This window comes from Talpa occidentalis, unplaced genomic scaffold (genome assembly GCF_014898055.3).
Source record: "Talpa occidentalis isolate TD23 unplaced genomic scaffold, MPIMG_talOcc4v2.1 talOcc4.11, whole genome shotgun sequence".
In the NCBI taxonomy this organism is placed as follows: Eukaryota; Metazoa; Chordata; class Mammalia; order Eulipotyphla; family Talpidae; genus Talpa; species Talpa occidentalis.
This window is the reverse complement of record NW_023601104.1, coordinates 68203264-68223416: the sequence shown is the minus strand read 5'-3', so window position 1 is coordinate 68223416 and position 20153 is coordinate 68203264. Positions and strand designations below refer to the sequence as shown.

At 44.5% G+C, this 20153-nt stretch overlaps 1 protein-coding gene across 1 annotated transcript in view; it reads left to right on the top strand.

Moving 5' to 3' along the window:
- The window catches only part of CCDC175 (coiled-coil domain containing 175), a 57409-nt gene that overhangs the window by 26969 nt on the left and 10287 nt on the right, over window positions 1-20153 (top strand). Inside the window, exons 11-18 of the mRNA XM_037503447.2 lie at window positions 1126-1197; window positions 3052-3187; window positions 4314-4445; window positions 8594-8732; window positions 9821-9900; window positions 11518-11670; window positions 13406-13508; window positions 19979-20022. Of these exons, the coding sequence (XP_037359344.1) occupies window positions 1126-1197; window positions 3052-3187; window positions 4314-4445; window positions 8594-8732; window positions 9821-9900; window positions 11518-11670; window positions 13406-13508; window positions 19979-20022 (859 nt within the window). The remainder of the gene's footprint in view (window positions 1-1125; window positions 1198-3051; window positions 3188-4313; window positions 4446-8593; window positions 8733-9820; window positions 9901-11517; window positions 11671-13405; window positions 13509-19978; window positions 20023-20153) is intronic.

Genomic DNA, 20153 nt, shown 5'->3' with positions numbered 1-20153 from the left:
AAATTGAAAGTTTCTGATTTCAAATAAAGGAAGAAGCATGATTACAGTTGTCTTTCTAGTTTATTTAATAATATTAAATATTTGGGCTTATTTATGAATATTTCCATCTTTCAAAAGATGTAAAGTCATATTTTAATGTGACCTTCAATTTTTGTCCATGAAGCCCTTTTTAGGGAAAAAAATGGAGTAAAATTAATGACTTCTAATACCTATATTAGTCTTCATATTTCCATCCATTCTACCACAACAAAGTCTTCCTTTTTCTTTTTTAAACACTTTATTAGTAGAAGACAGAGGCATATTCTTTTTTTTTTTTAAAGATTTATTTATTTATTTATACAAGCACTGGGTACAGTCAGAAGCACGGGAGGGTGAGAGAATTCACCAGAGCCAGAACAGAGAGCAGAACAGGCAGACTGATGAAGTACACTGCTGAGGGGAGCAGCAGGTGCGGCAGGAGAGGTCTGCGCGCCATGTGGGAAGCTTGCCCAGTGTCCGGGGATCAAACTGGCGCTGCAGAGGCTGTGGGCAGCTTCGTAGACCAGCACTCAACCTCTGCGCCACAGGGGAGGCCCGAAAGTCTTCCTTTTTTAATCAGTTCTTTCCCCTCAGTCCAAGAATCTATGTGACTTTCTGAATATACACTGTATCAAATCAGACCTTAATCTGGAGTCCAAAGTTCCTCACCCTTTTGTTGACTTTCACTCAGCCGTGCCATTCCTGTGCACTCCCGCTCATGCCCTCTGCACACAGCGAGTCTGCCTAGGTCACGGGACTCCTGATTAGCTTCCCCTTTTGTCTCTGCCAGTGATGACGCCTTTTCCTGGGTGAGATTGCACCTCCAGTCTAGCAAACCATCTTCCTCCCTCTGTTACACATTAACCTCCTATAACCCTTCTTCAACTACTTTCCCAGAACCTGTTCTTCCCTATCCTTTGGTATTCATCTCAACACTTGAAAATTAATTTTAGTTGCACAAAATTGTAGTTGTTTCCTTTTGGACTGTAACTAATGTTTTTAGTTGGCGTGACAAGACTTATTTTGTCTCCCAATTAGATGGTAGAATTTTATGTATTCTAACAACACCCACAAAGGCAAAATCCAATATCTTTTTCTTGTTTTCAGAGCGACACAGGAACTATATCGAAAGCAAGTAAGAATCCTGAGTGATAACATGCAAAGAGAATATCAGAGATGGTAAGGAAAACAAGTTCATTTGTATTATGAGTAGTATGTGTCATCTTACTGAGCAATGTCCCTAAGTTGGAAGAAAACCAGAGTAGTTGTTGGTTAGTGGAGTGCAAGGAAACAATTTTCCTAAATTAAATTGTGTGAAATCTTCTGGCTCTATCTGTGTTTGTTAGATTTTTTTTTTTTTCTGGCATTGAACAGAACCAGAGTTTCCCATCTCAGTCAAGTGAAATCACCAAGGGTAACATTGCTGAGATTTGTGTAGTGACTCTTGCTCATCCAGACTTCCATGTGGACATGGACTAGTCTGGTCGCTCTGCCTTTTACTAACGCAATGACTAAGGTTTGTTTTTTCACTTACCTTCCATCTCTGTAAGTGGGGAATGAAAGTGGCATCTACTACTTTTTTTTTTTGTAAATACTTTTTTTTTTAATTTTATATTCCCCATACAATTGCAACCCCCTGATTTTGACCCCAATACCTCCTTTCCCCGTCCCCCCCCAAAGTGTGTCTCTGGTTCATAGTTGTTTGTTGATTTTTATTTTTTTCCTTTCTTATAGTTATTCTTTTTCCTGGTTCCTTATTTAGGTTTTCTAGATTCCTGCTATGAGTGAGACCATCCAGTATTTTTCTTTTTCTTTTTGGCTTATTTCACTGAGCATGATCCCTTCCAGCGCCATCCATGTTGCTGCAAATTGCATGTGTTTATCTTTTTTGAATGCTGAGTAATATTCCATGGTGTATATGTACCACATCTTCTTGATCCAGTCATCTATTTTTGGGCATTTGGGTTGTTTCCAAAGCTTAGCTATTGTAAATTGTGCTGTTATAAACATAGGGTGCAGGTGCTCTTTTGAATTAATGTTTCTGTGTCCTTTGGGTAAATACCTAGGAGTGGAATTGCTGGATCATATGGAAGCTCTATCTTTAGTAGGTTGAGGACTCTCCACACAGCTCTCCATAGTGGTTGGACCAGTTTGCACTCCCACCAGCAGTGCAGGAGAGTTCCTTTTTCTCCACAACCTCGCCAACATTTGTTGTTGCTAGTTTTTTTAATATGTGCCATTCTCACTGGTGTAAGATGGTATCTCATTGTAGTTTTGATTTGCATTTCCCTGATTGCAAGTGACGTTGAACATTTTTTCATATGCCTGGTGGCCGTTTGTATTTCCTCTTCAGAAAAGTTTCTTTTTAGCTCTTCTGCCCATTTTTTTACTAGATTATTTTCTTTGTTTTTGTTGAGTCTCATCAGCTCTTTGTAGATTTTTGTGATCAGGGCATCTACTACTTTTAAGGTGAATCATAAATACATAGCATATTTAGATCAATGTCCAGCACTTGTGGAAACTAAGTTGTATTTTATTGTTGGGGCTTTTGTCATTGTTGCTAATATTATTCATGTCACAGATTCCAATTGCACTATTTACTCTTCTCTGATTAAGTAGACTTTTGAATGTTGTGGTGACAGAAAAACTTGACAACCCAGACGTTTGAAATCTCTTATTGGCACTTTGGGTAGTTTAGGTAATTCCATGTGTTTCTGCCTGGGCCTCTTCTTTTTCTTGCCCCTAAGCCATTTCTCCCCTTAACCTAGAGGAGGCGAGTTGCCTAATATGGCTGAGCTTCTGTCCCACTGAGCATACAGACACTGTGTCTTACTCTGAAGCCACTTATAGAGAGTGTTTTGAGGCACTATTTTTCCAATTTTTTTTTTTTTGGTTAATATGCATAGTCAGCATCACCAATAGCACACAAAGTTTTGTATGATCATAGTGGAACACATTTTCTTTAAAATTTCCTCATCTTTTAGGTAAGCCATTACGTCCATTTAATAGTAATCTTTTTGTTTTAATTGCTAGTATTTTGACTCAGTGGAAAATAGCTACTATCCGAAAACGACATGAACGTTGGTTAATAGCCCAACAGAATGCATTACAAGATGTTATAAAAAAAATTCATTTTGCAGAACAAAGACAAGCTGATTTATTACAACAGGTAAGGGAACACAGGGATTTAGTATTCTTTAGATTGCAGATGAGTACTTCTGCAATATAATAAAAGTAATATTTAATTAAAGGTATTTTTCTTTCTACCTACTTCATGTTGGTAGAGGATTTAGAGTGAGTTATTTAATTTTCTTTTTTTTAAGATTTATTTTTATTTATTTATGCCTAAAAGAACTGGAGTGTAGTCCAGAGGTGTGGGAGGTGAGAGGACTCACCAGAGACAGTATGGGGAACAGAACAGGTAGATTGACTGTAGTACATTGCTGAGGGGAGTAGCAGGTGAAACAGGAGAGGTCTGTATGTGGGCTAGCTCCCTGGTGGGAGATCGAATTCATGCAGCAGTGGCTGGCAATAGCTTGATAGCACTGAGACTTTAACCCTTGAACCACCAGAGAGGCCCTATTTAATTTTCATAAGAAATGTATCCATTTGTTGTGTATTAACAACATTACTGTTCCCTTTAGAATATGCTTTCGTAGCATGTAACCTGGAACTTATTTGAGGTCAGTTTTTAAAGAAACTGTACAGACCATTTCTATAACCATACCTATGTGGATAGACCAAATATCACTTATTTTGGGCCTCCCCTGGTAGCGCAGGTGGTTGAGTGCCGCGCTGTGAAGCTGTCTGCAGCCTCTGCAGCACCGGTTTGATCCTGGCCGGCCGGGAGGGTCCCACATGGCACAGCAGACCTCTCCTGTCGCGCCCACTGCTCCCCTCAGCAGTGTATTTCATCAGTCTGACTGTTCTGTTCCCCACTCTGTCTCTGGTGAATCCTTTCAACCCCCACCCCATGCATCTGGCCTATACCCCAGTTCTTGTATAAACAAATAAACCTTTAAAACAAACAAGAAAACAAATATCATTTATTTGGCTTCATTATATATCCTCTGGCTACCCTTCACCCCCACTGTTCCCATTCTTCATTTCATTTGTAAATATTGCTTGAAGAAGAAATTAATCTCTAAGAGAGTTGAAAAAGTCTCATGGGTTATTTAGCAGTAATATAACCTGAAGTCGGAGCTAAGAGGAATTAATTTAGCTGGGTGTTTGAAAATATATGTAAAGCTGACTGCTATAAGAGAAATCACAAATTCTCATTTTGCTCTAATTAGGTCAGTTTTAGAGAAAAACATATCAATGATTTTTTGGCAGAGATTGAAGCCCTTACAGCAAAATTAAAACAAGAGGAGGAGCAATCTGTTTTCAAAGAAAAAGAGTTAATGCGCGAGTTGAGCAAGTATCAGGTAACATCTATTTTACATCTAAGAATAACTTTAGGTGGCTGTATGTGGGAGGGGACATAATACATGCTATTCTAATCAGTTGAATGTGAAATAACAAGGCTACAATTTAATTCTGAACCTTTCTTCTTCTGAAAAAGAAATAGAGCAATTAAGAATTGTCAGTTAAAAAAATCACACAGTCCATGTTGTGTGTAAGTGCTGTCGAAATCCATGGAAATGGGCAGATGGGTGTGAGAAGCGTCAGAGTTATCATGGGAGTGCTAGGGAGGGTAACCCAGTGAGACCAACCCCAGAAAGCCCCCCTTAAAAAGAGAGCGTTACTGACTTGAAAGAGCCAAGAGCAGACTTAGGATGGCACAGGCATGAAGAGTGGGGGAGGTGATGAGAAAAGGCACTGAGTACCCAGGGGGTTCACAGCTGACAAGTCTCTGGAAACACAGTGAAAAACATACCTGTTCAAGGTGATGGTGTTGCTGGAAAGGCACGGGCATGTTCCTTGGAGACCTCTTTGGCAGAGGAGCTGAGAATAAAAGGGTTGTGGTCAAAGTTCCCCTAAACTTGATTCTGTCTAAAGAGGAAAAAGAGGCCCCACTACACCGAAAGGGACTTTTTTCGAAAGCAGTCATCCCTTGCTCTAGCAAGGGAGTAGGAATCTTTACATTTCCAAGTTTAGGGTCTTACCCTGGTCCAAGCCCACTCCCCTTCGACCCCCAACACACACCCTGCCAGCAACGCTCTGCCCATAACTTGGTATCTGTGGCCATAATATCAGGCCAAAAGATAAACAAGCACCTCTCCCACTTGCATCTACATGTTTGTCCTCGCCGCATCTCCTTCCATGTGTCTGCTCCTTCTCCTTCATTCCGCTTCCATTTATACGTTCACCTCACTCCTTCCCACTGCCGTTCAGGAAATCTGTCCCATAACCCGCTGGGTCTAGCGGGGTGGGGAAAATGGCACCCGGTCAATGTTGCCCCCCTTCCCAGAGATGCAGCCGCCACAGGGACAGTAGCTGGAGCAAGCAGAGGTGGGGGGAGGGCAGGAGGTGCTTGGGTCTCATCTTCCGGAAGTAGATGCTGAGATGGCATTAGGTGTGCGGAGGCCTCTGAGGAAGGATTACCTGTGGAAGGAGGGCAGAGGAAGCCTCAGGCTGCCTCTGTAAACTGAAACACTCTCTAGGGACTCTGGAGCAAGAATTGTCCATTAGAAGAGTCACACCTGGGGCAGACAGGGCAACACCCTTGCATGACCTCTTTGCACAGTCTGTGGGCAGAGGGCCGCCCCTTGAAGGACCTGACAGCGGCAAGGGGCCTCTGAGGGAGCCAACCCCTGAAAGCTGTCCAGTAATCACACTCCTTCCCGCAGGTAGCCCACGCCTCCTGGCGGGGACCCACAGGGGCATCCCCAGGTCTGCCACACTTTTGTGGGCCACCGTGAGTGCTTTTCATCTGCTCCCCCTGGACTGGGAAGCCATCCCAGAGGCTAAGCAGAGGGCTGAAATCATCTGATTTGAATAGGATCTGTCAAGCTGCTTTAAGTAGCATGTAGGGACTCAGCAGCGGACACAAGACCAGTAATATCGAATAATTCAAGCAAGAGCAATACGTCAAATAATTCAAGTAGCCTGAACCAAAACAATAAGTGAGGAGGTGGCAAGAACTGGTCACATCACAGATATTTTTTGAGATGGAGCTATCAGAGTTCACCCTCACACCCAGAGGTGAAACCATGAGGACAATTACCTGAGGGGTAAGAATATAATAAGGACAGTACTTAGCATCTATTCAAGATTATACAGTGCAGTTAGCTGTGATAATTAGAAGCATAAGACTGTGCAGATGAAATGATTACTGTGGACACCCTGCCAAAGCCTGCCAGGCTGTGTGCCCCCTGCAGGGGCCCTGTGTGCACCTGTGTCTTATTTGCACAAAGGCATGGCGGATGGCAGCCTCTGACCGGTTGTTATTAAGCAACAATGCCATCCCCCCTATAAGCATCACAGTACCTTCACCCTGCCCTGTAACAACCCCCAGCACAGTGAATTCAATTTCTGCCTTTAGCTCAGTGACATGAGGAATCCCAAACGAAGAGGACACAACCGCAGATTTTGGTTGATGGGATCATTCATTGTTGCACCCGTGGTGGAATCCTTCTTGCAGCCATTAATAGGATCTGTAGACCAACAGAGCCCAACGTCACAGGGAAGAAAGGCAAAATCATTAGGGTTAATAGGAATCCCAGTGCCACTCGGGTCCCTGACCTCTCTGATCTCTCCATGGAAAACAGCCCTGGATCCCTGGTTCAGATGAATTTCCAGGTCTTGAGAGGTGTTGCCGTCAATCAGTTCTGTGTTGTGTAGACCTGGCTCAGATACTGGGGGACTCACCTGAAATTCTCCAGCTGGAGATGCCCCGGGCTTCCACAGCCTACCCAGCTCGGACACGTAGCGCCGCGTGGCGGGCCTCCCCAGCCCTGCTGCAGGCAGGCTGTCAGGAGCAGTGCCTCTAGGAAGCAGGGTTGCTGCTGGAGGATTTGACCTTCTGTTGCGTGAGCTGGTTACGCAGCCCTAACAAGACTGTCAACTTTATATCTGGAGCTGAACCTGGAGGCAGCAGGAAAAGGTTGGAGAAGGAAAGATGAACTGGAAGTGAAGGAAAGCAAAGGCAAACTGGAACTCGCAGAATGAGCTGGAACTCATGGGCCTGGGTCTCTCTTCTGTCCTAGACTCCCAGGAATTGCAGCAGAAGCCAGAGGCTTTATCACTGAGCTTGGTTTGCACAGGGTTGGGGAATGAGACGCTGAGGGGGGATTTGATGGAGCTGGAGAAGCTGTGAGCCTGCCCGGCTGCCCGTTGCAACAAGCTGAGCAGGGAGATACCAACAACTCGCCTGAGCGGCGGCAGAACCTGGCACCCAGCCCCTCTCTCAGAGCATAAACTGAGAGGGTGGTTTCTTATCCAGGAATGAAGGATGCCTCACATCTCCTTGTGCCCCTCTGTCCTGTTTTAGAGAGCTTCGTGTGGATACTGCATAACTGAGTTTCTTAGCACTTCCACTTGGAGAAATTTACTGCTGAGTCTGCACTGTAATATTCTGGAGTTCTTGTGTTCCATGTGTATGGTTTTTTCTATATTTATTCCAAAGGGTTGTAATGGCAATTTGGTGCCTCTCGTGGGGACCTGAAAGGTATGCCTTCCAAACATGGGGCTTCTTGGCCAGATGGGCTATTTCACTGCCCTGTGTGAGTCTTGTTCTCTTGCTCCTGAGCTATGACTTTGGTGGCGTCGAGGCCACTTGGTCCTGCAGTGCTGTGCTGTGAGGGCTCCTCCTGCCGGGAAGCAGGCCTGGTGTTGCCCTGCTGGCGCGTGGAGCTTCTTTCAACTTATGTGCATAGACCGATAAACATGAAACTGTAAATAAAAGTTTTTATGAGTAAACGGGCAGCCCTCTTGAGAGTGTGAGTATCTAGTCTAGAAATCCTCTGATTGCTATGACAACAAGAGGGATACTTATTTCTCTCTCCCTTGTACAGGCCAAAGGGAAGGGGCCCAGATCTGCTGTCCTCAGCTTGGGTCTCTCATCTGTGGGTCCAAATGGGGGCTCCCATGGTCATCCTCTCCGAGTTAGGGAATGAGGGCAGGGCCGAGGGAGCGCATACCTCTTCCTGTCACAGGGGCAAGACCCAGAAGTGGCACACCCCACTTTTGCTGGTAAAGCATTGGCTGCTCCCACCCGCAAGGGAAACTGAGAAATAACTCGACCTGGTGGCCTCATGCTCAGCTGAAACTCCAGAGTCCTGTTATTAAGAGGCAGGAGAATGGACAGAAACTGTCAGCTGGTGGGCTCTTCTGTAGTCATTTTCACAAATATGCTTCTGGACTATGTATAGGGCAGCATTAAAAAGGTCCTAGCAGTAGAGGCCTAGAACTGACAGGCTCTTTGGAGAACCAGTCTGATTTAATCACCTTGCTGTGTAGATTGTGGGAGAGCCTGTAAATCAGCCCCAGAGATTACTAAAGTATCTCATTTGTGCCAGATGCCTTTCCATGTACCTCAGAGAGGGAGGAGGTCAAGACAAACAGAACTGACTCTAGATTTGTACAAATTCTCCAAAACCATATATCACCATTGGTTTCACTCTCTTTAAAGAAAAGAGTTGAGAAGGAAGTACAAAGTACCAAAGTAAAAGAAGAACAACTTGACGAGTGTCTTCCACACCTTCAAGTGGCAGAAGAAAATTTTACAAGCAGAAACAAAGAACTGGAAGAGCTCCGTGTTGTTCTCCCAGGTCCGTATGAAACACTTAGTAGTTAACCTGAAGCCCAGGTAAAGCTCTCACTGTTGTCTTCTAACACCAGGCAAGGCATCAATCACAAGCCAGTGGTGAAATCTCCCAATTTTCTCCGTTACCTTTAACTGTTCTCTAGTGTTGACCCGATCTACTAATTTCTTCTCACCCACACGTTGCGCTTGTCAAATGCTCCCTTTATTCTTTTAAAGGCTGTTTAAAATAAGAATCAGTAGCAACTATACTAGGTGGTTTCTCTTATCTATCAACTATGAAAATAGAATAGAGACATTTTTAGATACATACGACTTCAAAATATCTCATTTACTCTTACATAGGAAGCTAGTACAGAATTCACTATAAATAGAGGGAATAAGTCAAGGAAAATATGAGGTTCGGGAAACCAGAAGCCCAAGGTAAAAGAGATGCAAAGTGCCCAGGCAGCCGGGCAGCTGGACTGAGGGGAGGGGAGGAGTAGAACCGCAAGATTAGCCACTGAGTTTGACCAGGGGCCTAGTAACATTCAGAAGAGCTGTACAGCCCTGCTATAGATTTTTATATGAATTAATGATATATAGATGGAGAGCTAAGCAAATTTTAAAAGTGAGGCATTTTTAATGCTGGGAAAATACAAAAAAAAATTATATAAGAAAGGAAATATAATCATACTACACCACCTATCTCATAAGTGAATAATAGTCATGTTGTTAACAGTAACCTAAATAGCTGGCATTTACTTAAGCAAAAAAACTTAACTCTGGTGGGGAGGTTAGAGGGTGAAAATGTGGAGCTGCAGGTAAGAGTGGAGGATCTGGGGTTGAGAGTAAATTTACTATTAATATATCCTCTACTATATTCGGGAGTAGAAAATGCCTTAAAATGACAACATTAAAAAACAGCATATAAGCATTTTTTAAGAAAGTGAAAAGGAGAAATGGCTAAAATGACTGAAATGATTGATTCTGAGGAGTAAAACACGTGGATGACCACAGCATGGGTGGGGGCACATGTCTTATTTTGCTTAATGTTTTTAAACTAAACTTTGTGCGTACTTATTTTTCTCTTTTTCTCTTTCTCTTTTTTAATAGAACTGATGAGGGAGAAGTGTTTACTGGACATGTCCATTTCTCAGTGCTTAAGGGACTTTTCAGGATACTCGTTCAGTACGGTAAAGAGTCAGTCTTCTTTCTCTTATTAGAATACTGGTGTACACAGACAGTAATACTTAACTGGCACCATTGGAGTTTTCAGGAAGTCCACATTTATTAAACTTACCCTTTGAGTACCAACATTTTGAAATTGGGTCTAGAGAGAAAGGGAAGGAAAATGTGTGAGTGGAGGGAGAGGGCCAAGGAGAGAGAAAGGGAGAAACTCCAAAGACAACTAGCACGTAATTGGGAAAATCATTAGGGGGCTCAGTTTTCTTATTTGTGTGAGAGAATTTGAATTATGCTCCCTAAGTTTCTTTTCAGATCTGTTATCCTGACAACTCCCTATGAAGACACAGATAAGTGGGCAGAGGATGGGGGTAGGGGGTGGGGGAATGGATGAAATGGGAGCAGGTAAAGAGATTATTTACTAGTTCTTTAATAATAATGATAAACATGTGTGGATCTGGTTAGTTAAAAATGGAAACACACTTTTCTTTGAGATGCAGTCATATCAGAACTGACTTTTAAATGTTATGGGCGTAGAAGAAAAGGAAAACTTACAAGTATGTGTATCATATATATACAATTCTATTTTCTTAAGCTCCTGCTAGTGATGATATATAGTGAATGAAGATTATGTGGGGTTTTTTTTTAATATATATATTTTTAAGATTATTTATTTATACAAGAACCGGGGTACAGGCCAAAGGCGCAGGAGGGTGAGAGAATTCACCAGAGCGGGGAACAAAACAGGCAGACTGACGAAATACACTGCTGAGGGGAGCAGCAGGCGAGACAGGAGAGGTCTGCCGCACCATGTGGGACCCTTGCTGGCCGGCCGGGATCAAACCTGTGCTGCAGAGGCTGTGGACAGCTCCACAGCACGGCGCTCAACTGCCTGTGCCACCAGGGGAGGCCCAAGATTATGTGTTTTATAACAGTATAATAACTAAAATCTGAACAGAGAATTCAGTAGAGAAGAGAAGAGAGAATTCTGATAAATCTATGTAGTAGTCGTCTTTCTTTAAGAAATATTAAATCCTCCTTGAAACACCCCACATTTCCCTGCTTTTGCCAGACAATTGTTCATATATCACAATATACTGTATTTTGCAAAGGTACATCAAGGTACATCAACTATTTTATTTATTTGTTTATACAAGCACTGGGTACAGTCAGAAGCGCAGGAGGGTGACAGAATTCATTAGAGCCAGAGCAGGGAACAGAACAGGCAGACCGATGAAATACACTGCTGAGGGGAGCAGCGGGCAGCAGGAGAGGTCTGCGTGCCATGTGGGACCCTCGCCAGCAGCCGGGGATCAAACTGGTGCTACAGAGGCTGCGGGCAGCTTCGCAGCCCAGTGCTCAACCATCTGCGCCACCAGGGGAGGCCCTACATCAACTATTTAACTTGAAGTCCATAGACCTGTTTCCCAGAGCCCATGAATAAATTTCTATGAATCAGCTTCGGACTTCAGTATCAAGTTTTTCTAAGGGAAGGTATCCATTACCTCTGTTGTTGGTCCAGGGATTAGAACCTCTCTCTGAATGTGATGTAAGACATTTGATTCACAGACATTTGATTCCATGCTTGTTGAACTATATGAGATAACTGGGGTTTTATGTTTGCGCAGGATAATGTGAAGGAAGAATTGAAACATTTACGAGAGCAAGAAAGCCGTAAAATCAAAAATCACCTTGAAATACTGAAGGAATTAGAAAATGAAATCTATGTATATGACCTAAAAACTGATGCTTTGCTCCTGGAAAATGAAAGATTAAAAAAAGTAAGTTCAAGAGCATTTCACTTTGCACAGTGGTTTTGGTTGATTGCCTAGACCTGTAAAAGTTGCAAATAAAAAGGAAAGTTTCCCTTAAAACTTTTCAAATGAAGCTTAAAGTAGATGCAGATGAGAACCAAGTCTTAAGTGCATGGCCGGGTCACCAGCACCAGATCAGGAAACAAAGCATTAACACATAATCGCCTATGTCCCTTGTCTCTACCTCCCCACAAGGGTGCCACTATCCTGCCTTCTAACAAACTTGTAAGGACTTTCATCCCTCCAGAAATATTTCACCAGACTGTCTTCATATCAAGATGATGTAGATTATTTGTTAAAAGATTGGGAACTTTCATTGTGATTTTGGCAATGAATGAGCAAATTGAATGACTATGGAAAAGACTGATTCGAAAGCTGTGATTGGGATTCAGTGCCCATCTACTAGTCTCCAGATGATTCCATGCTGTTACCTTGTTCTCTCACCACTCTATTTTGCTGACCACATTCCTTTCCTCACCAAACATTTTAAGCACCTTATGAGTCCCAGGCCTTGGAGAGGTACAGTGGATGTAGAGATGAATCACACACTGCCCCAAGTCTTGAGGAAACCCACAGTCGAGGAAAAGGGCATATAATGAATACATGCGATTCAGTGTTTTGAGGGCAACGATCTGCCCAAGGGGCACAAAGAGTAAACCCAGGCAAGAGCACCTCACCCACCTCATTAGGGGCTCAAAGAGAAGTCTGGTTAGGTGTCATTAGCATCGAGGTAGGAGAGGGGCATGATTCCTCAGGGACAGTGTGTTGCTGAGAAGATTGAGCTGTGAGCAGAGCTCTGGAGAAAGACAACTTTGAAGAATGAACAGTGGAAGAAGAGATCAAAAGGGAAACCAGTCCAGGATAGTCAGAGAACTACGAGAGGCCAGCTGAACCAGGCGAGTCAACAGTGGCGTGGACTTTGCTTCAGGCAGCTTTCACGTTGGCTGACTACAGAAGCTGCCAACAAGCCTTGCTAGCACTGACGCAGATCATACAGGACTCGTAGACACTGTGTGTGCTTTGTAGTAGTCCTTCCGTGTCTACCCCTTCTACGGTACTGGATGGTATTTCTTAGACTTCCATCAGTAGTTTATGGTATTTGGCTATTTCTCTCCAGAAACTGGGCCAGTGCCATATTTATATCCCAAAGCCCATCCTGTCTGAGTTCCCAGGGATATTAGTGTTTGGGGTTGAGAGTTCCTGAGCTTTGGGTGATGACAATAGAAGCCACAACTTTAATACCCATCCACAACCATCATTGCCCATCTGAGTGAAACAGCTGACCTGAGTGAACAACCTTGTGGGGTCTCCTCACCTGAAAAATCACCTCTCACCTTGAACCATCTAGTCAAGCCCGATGGCTGACTTATAACACTCACTGCACAGACATTTTGTGTAAGGACCATTTTGTGTGTGTGCAGACATGATGCATTTAGGCAGAATACCTTTTATTTTCTTTTTGTGGCAAATTATACTCAGATGCCATGTTGATTTGGGTGCTGAAATGCTTGCTAGGAAGCAGAATCCTTCATGTCCCTCACCAGAGTGTGAGCTTGGTAAAGCCTTTGTTCACCACAGTTACCTTTGCACCCAGAACAGTAGGCAGCACAGAGGAGAGACCAGTGTTTGTTGAATGATGCTACAGATAATTAATCTACAGTAATTAAATGGATTAAAGCAATCACTTGCCTTTACTTTCCAGTATATTGCATATATGAAGAAGATCACAGCGCAATACAAAGAAGGAAAAGGAGATCTCCTCCACCGCTCAAGTCACCTGTCTTGGGAACTGATATCTCATCACAGTAAGTAATGTTTTGTGGGTGATCTCACATATGAGAATTAAAGTTTTTCTTTTGTTTAAACTAACTTTACTGGTTTGCATACATTAAAGTGCACACATTTTAAGATCAATGAATTTTGACAAATGCATATACCACCTTAACCACTACCACCACAAGCAAAATAGAGAGTATTTTTATGACTGACAAATTTCCCCTTTTACCTCCAGTTCCTGGAAACCATTGATCTGCTCTCTGTCACTGAGGATTAGATAGATAGAATGTATGCAAATCAACTCTAGGGTATATTTATAACTAGAATTACAGAGTATATGCACTGTATATCCACTGGCTTCCTTCACTCAGAAAGCTGGTTTTTAGGATCCAGCCATGTTACTGATGTCTTTGGCTTGCTCCTTTTTAGAGTTGTCTAATATTCCATCCTAGAATGTACCACATTTTATTTATCCATTTAGATTGTTTCCAGGTTTTGGTTACTATTTGTTTGCAAGCATTTGCATGAATATTTGTTTTCATTTCTCTAGGGTAAATACTAAGGAGTGGAATTACAGGGTTATAGGGTTAGTGTATGATTATAAGAAAGAGTCAATTTCTCAAAGTTATTGTACAAATTTATCAACCCACTATCAATGGGATACTCCACATCCTCACCAATACTTAAAATTGTTAACATTTTAATCGCTATGTAATGGCATTTCACTGTAGTTTTAATTTGCATTTCCCTAACGACTAAATTCGTTGAGTATGGCTTCATGTGTCTTTTGATCACCTGTAAATCATCTTTTGTGAGGGATACTGAACCAATTATCTATGGAGGTAAAAAAAAATTATTAATCATTTACTTTGCCTAAAAATTGGCAGTGTGGTCAGAGCTTGGTGGAGACGGCATATGACTGCTCCACAATCAACTGGGACAGTGTAGTGGTCGGGGGTAATTTAGAAGTTGGAGACTGGAATCATCTGAAGATCCACTCCTTCACGTATCTGGTATTGATGCTGACTGCCAACTGGATTCACAGGAGACCACCAACCAGGACACCTCCATGTGCCCTGCACATGCCCAGCAATGCCATGTTGCCAGTCTGGGGGTTTCACTTGGGCTGGGGTGTCCAGAGTATTATTGAATACCCTATTGTGCCTGTGTGACTGACCTCAACTGACCTCAACTATTCAAGCATCTTGTGAGAAGCTCAGGTGTTGATCCTTTATGTAATCTGTATGGTAAATTGCACTGATTGCTCTTTGAATATCAAACCAGTCTCCCATTCCTGGGATAAAACCCACTTGTTCAAAAGCTATTATTGTTTCAATACATTACCGAATTGATTTTGCTAATCCTTGCACAAATTTTTGTGTGTGCAAAGTTGCCTTGCTCTGCTTGCCCTGTAGTCTGTAAAGTGCTTCCAGCAGAAAGCTGATCATAAGGCTCACCTCATTTGTCTCCCTTTTGTCAGGTATTATATTCCTGTATTGTGTATTCTCCGCCATCTGAAAACTGGATATTACAACTAATATATCTATTTGATATATTTTGTCCCATTAACTGCTTGTTTACAATGGGAAGGCAAATCTGATCCAGTTATTCTGCCACTCGGAAAGTAAAAATTTTTAGATAAAAATAATTTTTGGGGCCTCCCCGGTGGTGCAGCGGTTGAGCGCTGGGTTGCCAAGCTGCCCGCGGCCTCTGCGGCGCCAGTTCGATCCCCGGCTGCTCCCCGGCCACCGGAGGAGGGTCCTGCATGGTGCGCAGACCTCTCCTGCCGCCCGCTGCTCCCCTCAGCAGTGTACTTCCGTCCTTCTGCCTGCTCTGCTTCCCACTCTGGCTCTGGTGAATTCTCTCACCCTCCCGCACTTCTGACTGTACCCAGTGCATGTATAAACAAAACAAACAAACAAATAAATAAATAAATAAAACATGCCTCTATTAAAAAAAATAATTTTTGGTTCAGAGACAAAGTAGAATGGTGATTGCCAGGAGTGAGGGGTGTAGGGTAAGTGAATTAATCAGGCTTTTATGCCACCAGCCTCTGTAGCAATCACCTGCAGCCTTGAGGGTTCTCACCTGCTTCCCAGGCCCGCCCCCAACCCCCTGCCTAGCCAGCCTGCAGTCTTGCCACCACGCTTGGTGTTAGTCGGCAGGATCCGATGCAGACAGCTCTGCAAATGGACTCAAGGACAGCGCGGGAGGCACCATGACAGCACAGGTTGTGGCCAAAGTCCAGGGGCTGTGGGAAGAGCTAAAGACACTACCAGAGCACAGAAGGTGGACAAGGTCTGGGAGCTGCATTACAAGACCTGGTGTGGAGGAGGCCTGTGAGGATCAGCCCACTACCCCTTAGGCAGCAGCCTCATCTGGGAAGAAAGAGGAATTGTGATTCATTATTCAGAGCCTGCCCAGTGGGGACACAAGAATAAAACAGATGGACAAACAATTCCACCAGATGGCAGGACTTTGGGAGGTTGGCTGTTATGACTATGGTACCTGGGGGTGGATGGGATCATTTGCACACCCAGGAGATGGAAAATGAAGGGTTCGCCATTGGGTATCAGTGCCTAAAGCAGCCTGTGCGCTGACCAGCTCTCCCAGGGCCACAGCGGGTGGCCGTGCTCACCAGCCAGGGAGCCACCAAGGGCAGTGACAATGGCTGGGAGTGGCAATGGCCCCTGTGGACAGACAAGTCAGAGCAGAGACAGGGGCGGGTGTGAGAGCAGCCCAAGGCTGGCCAAGGGAGGAAGGCCTCACCAGGTACTCTGCAGCCATGCAGAAGATGTGTTGACTGGATCAAGAAGATGTGGTACATATACACCATGGAATATTACTCAGCATTCAAAAAAGATCAACACATGCAATTTGCAGCAACATGGATGGCGCTGGAAGGGATCATGCTCAGCGAAATAAGGCAAAAAGAAAAAGAAAAATACCAGATGGTCTCACTCATAGCAGGAATCTAGAAAACTTAAATAAGGGACCAGGAAAATGAATAACTATAAGAAAGTGAAAATCAAAATCAACAAACAACTATGAACCAGAGACACTTTTTGGGGGTGGGGGGCGGGAGGGGAGGGATTGGGGTCAGAATGGGGGGGTTGCAATTGTATGGGGAATATAAAAATAAAATTTATTATTTAAAAAAAAATAAAATAAAAAGCCAACTTAGATAAGGCAAAAAGCTGGTGCCAAGATCAGTAAATCCTGAGCGGTTGTTAAGCAGCTCAAAAGATGCTAAAGAAGGCAAGCAAGCCTCTTAAGTGGGTGATGCCCTGTTCACTTCTGAGTAAGAGTGAGGTGCTAAGGAACCCGTCCATGGAGTCTGGGTGGGGAGCATGGCTTGTGGTGGAAACTGCAGCCGGAGTGGGGACCAGGAGAGGCCACGTGTGGAGCTTCCTATCCACATTTCCCCAACCCACGTGCACGTGCAAAAGGTTGGCCTTAGTTCAGGGGTCTGCTTGTTACATTGTTGGCTATCAAGGCCCAGTGTTGGAGTGACAGCAGTGCACATACCCCTGGGGATTGAGTGATTACCCCCAAAGGAGTGTAGTGTGTTTGTATCGCCAATCTCAGAGTACATCCTGGGGGTGGATGGCTTTTGGCTGAGACTGTTACCAGGAGCTGAAACCAAAGACTGTTGCAGTTGGTGCCCCAGGGTGGGTGTTGCTGGTGAGGATGAATAGCCCCAGGCGAAATGCAAACCAAGTGTGGGTGGGAGTGGAGACACTGATAAGAAGTACCAGGGACTGCAGAAGCAGCCCCCAGGATTCAGCACTCAGGATTTCAGTATTTTCGAATCTTCAGTGATTTGGGGTTGACATTTCTGCCCCCACCATGCCAATTTTCCAGAGGCTGTTGCGGGCCTCTGAAGGACATGGAGAGGCTTCCAGCAGCCAATATCAGAGAAGAAAATTTCGGAGGCTTTAGATAGCCGAGAAACTGAAACTGCTCCCAGCTTTGCTGCTATTACAGCCTGGAAGGGAAGGACGTGGGGAGTTGGGCCCCTCTCTGAGCCGTGTGAGTTTGGGTGGTTTGTTGGGTCATTCAGCTGCTGCAGCTGATGTTGTCAGTGTTGACTGGTGCTGTGCTGGGGCATCTCAGCAGCTCTGGGGAACATCTCCTGTTGTCTTCTGGTGTCTTCATGAGTTGGATCCCAGCCTATATACGGGCTGCGACATGCTCCAGGCACTCAATGCCAGGAAGCTGTCGTCTTGGGGACCTCTTTGTTTAGGAATTTAAAACACTGGACACTGCTTTGGGTGAGGTAAACAGCCATTTGTGGCCTCAGTGACTCTGTTTTTCCTTGTTTGTTAAATAAATGCTATTGTTGTTCTCTGAACCTAAGTAGTCTTGCAATTGTGCGTGCAGGTGAAGAACTTATACAGTGACAGGTAAATTATTTGGGCAGTGTCCTTGGCCAGTTTTAGTGCCCCTTGCTGCCCTGTATCAAGACTGCAGCCAGAGAAGGCCAGAAAGCGTGATGGCTCCTGGTGTGTGATGGTAGATGCTGTGAGCGAACAGGGTGGTTCCATAAGAGGGTGGTCCGCAGGGAAAGGGGAGGTTCCAAGTTCCATACCACACCCAAGGGAGGGTGGAGCTGAGCAGGGGAAGAAGAAGCTGATGAGGAAACTGGAGAAAGGAAGAAGCAGGATGGAGAGCCAGAGGAGACCTGGAGGAGGCACATGGAAAAGAGAGACATGAAGAAGCCGCACTTCTCATCATTGGACTGGTTGAACCAGAGGTGGGTGAGAGACCCATGGGGAGGTTAACAATGGTTGCTTTTATCTTGATTTTTATTTTACTCTTTTCCTCCCTGGAAAAAAGGGCTGTTTCTGCCTTTTCCCTTGGATCCCCACCAGAAGGTGCCTTAGCCATGTTGTAGGCTTTTGGGTCTCAGTGGCACTGCTTTGGGCCAACCCTGTTTGGCTGGACATTTACCCACGAGGCGATGGGTAACTTCAGGTGCTTGGTTTGGAAACTATATTCTTCCCCTTTTCTTTGTTGCACACTAATTGTATTTAAAGTTTCTTTCCATTAAAGGTTTTGTATGTTTTGTCTTAATGTGGCAGATGGCAGAACCTATTTAGAGCAGGCAGGTTTGGGGGTTCTGGGTGCCCCTCTCCCTGCCCTGTGACAGAGAAGCTGTCTTCAAGAGCTGTGTTTTCTTATGGACAAGGAATCAGAAACAAACCTCACATAAGCAGTGCCTTCGGTAGTCAACTTGCTAGATCACCTGCTAGTGCCAATTACTTGTCTTTTCGCCCCTCGGTTGGTGCCCTAACGCCTTAGAGGACTGGGCTTAGTTGTATTCTGTTGGCTTCAGTTGCATTCTGTTTGCTTTTGCGGGTCATGGCTACAGTGTTCCACATCGGCCAAGGGAAGCTTGTGGGGAAATGATGGGTAGATTGTAGGCGAAAAACCCCGAGCTGGGGAATGCAGGGTAAGTGAATTAATAGGCTTTTTGAGCCACTGGCCTCCGTGGCGATCACCTGCGGCCTTGATTGTGTTGATGCAGAAGGCGCTTGGGAGCGTGGGCGCGGGGTGCGCAAGCCTGATTGTGGACACCTGGATATGGGTGCACACGCATGCGTAAGTGTGCACACCCGGGCCTAGAGGTGAAGATAAAAGTGGCAGCAGTGAGAGGAAGTGAAACAGCAAGACTATGGAAGAGGCAAGACTGTGAGTTAGAGAGAGAGAGAGAGAAGAGAGAAATGCCAGAGAGAATGAGTGTAAAGATTTGTGAGGGAGCTGGGGGGCCTCAGTTGCCTGCCTGCCTCCCCGTGCTCCCTGCCGGGCCTATTCTGCTTCCTTGCATGCCAGCCTCCCTGCCGGGTGTGCCTAGCTACCTGCTTCCCTGAGAGAATATTAAAGCCTGAAAAATCCACCGAGGGCTCTGCACTCTCCTTTATCCACCTGGCAGAATCCATAGTGAATCTGCCCTGTGGCTGCTGGCACTACAAGTGGAAACAAGGTGCGCTTTTGCAAGATGAAAGACGTGGAGGTAGTGATGGTTACACAATAGTGTGAATGTATTTAATGCAACTATTAAAAATGATAAGACAGTGAATTTTATGTTATGTGTACTTTTTTTAAGATTTGTTTATACATACAAGAGCTGGGGTACAGGTGAAAGGTGTGGGGGGGTGAGAGGATTCACAGGAGTGGGGAACAGAACAGGCAGATTGACTGAAATACAATGCTGGAGGGAGCAGCAGGCAAGGCAGGAAAGGTCTGCTGCTCCATGTGGGTTGCTCCCTGGCCGGCCGGGGATCGAACTTGTGCTGCAGAGGCTGCAGATAGCTACATAGGTTGTCTTAACCCCTTGCGCCATCAGGGAGGCCCTGGTATGTGTATTTTAAAAGAATTTTTAAAAATTAAACTGGGAGACCCTGACGAAGGTTTTTTGAAAAACAAGTAGCAATTACTTTATTTAAATGGTCAAATTGTCTCAGTAACCTTTGCATTTTATCACCCTTTATTTTAGCACAATATATGGGTTTGTGGAATGAATATCACGTCACAGTTAAGGTGAGTTTTCTTTGTATCCTATTTCTAAAAATAGGTACCTACTTAACAAGTGTGTGTGTGCAATGCGCGTGTGTGTGCGTGCACATGAGTAAGGTGTGTATACATGCATGGCATCCTAAACCGTGGCCTTT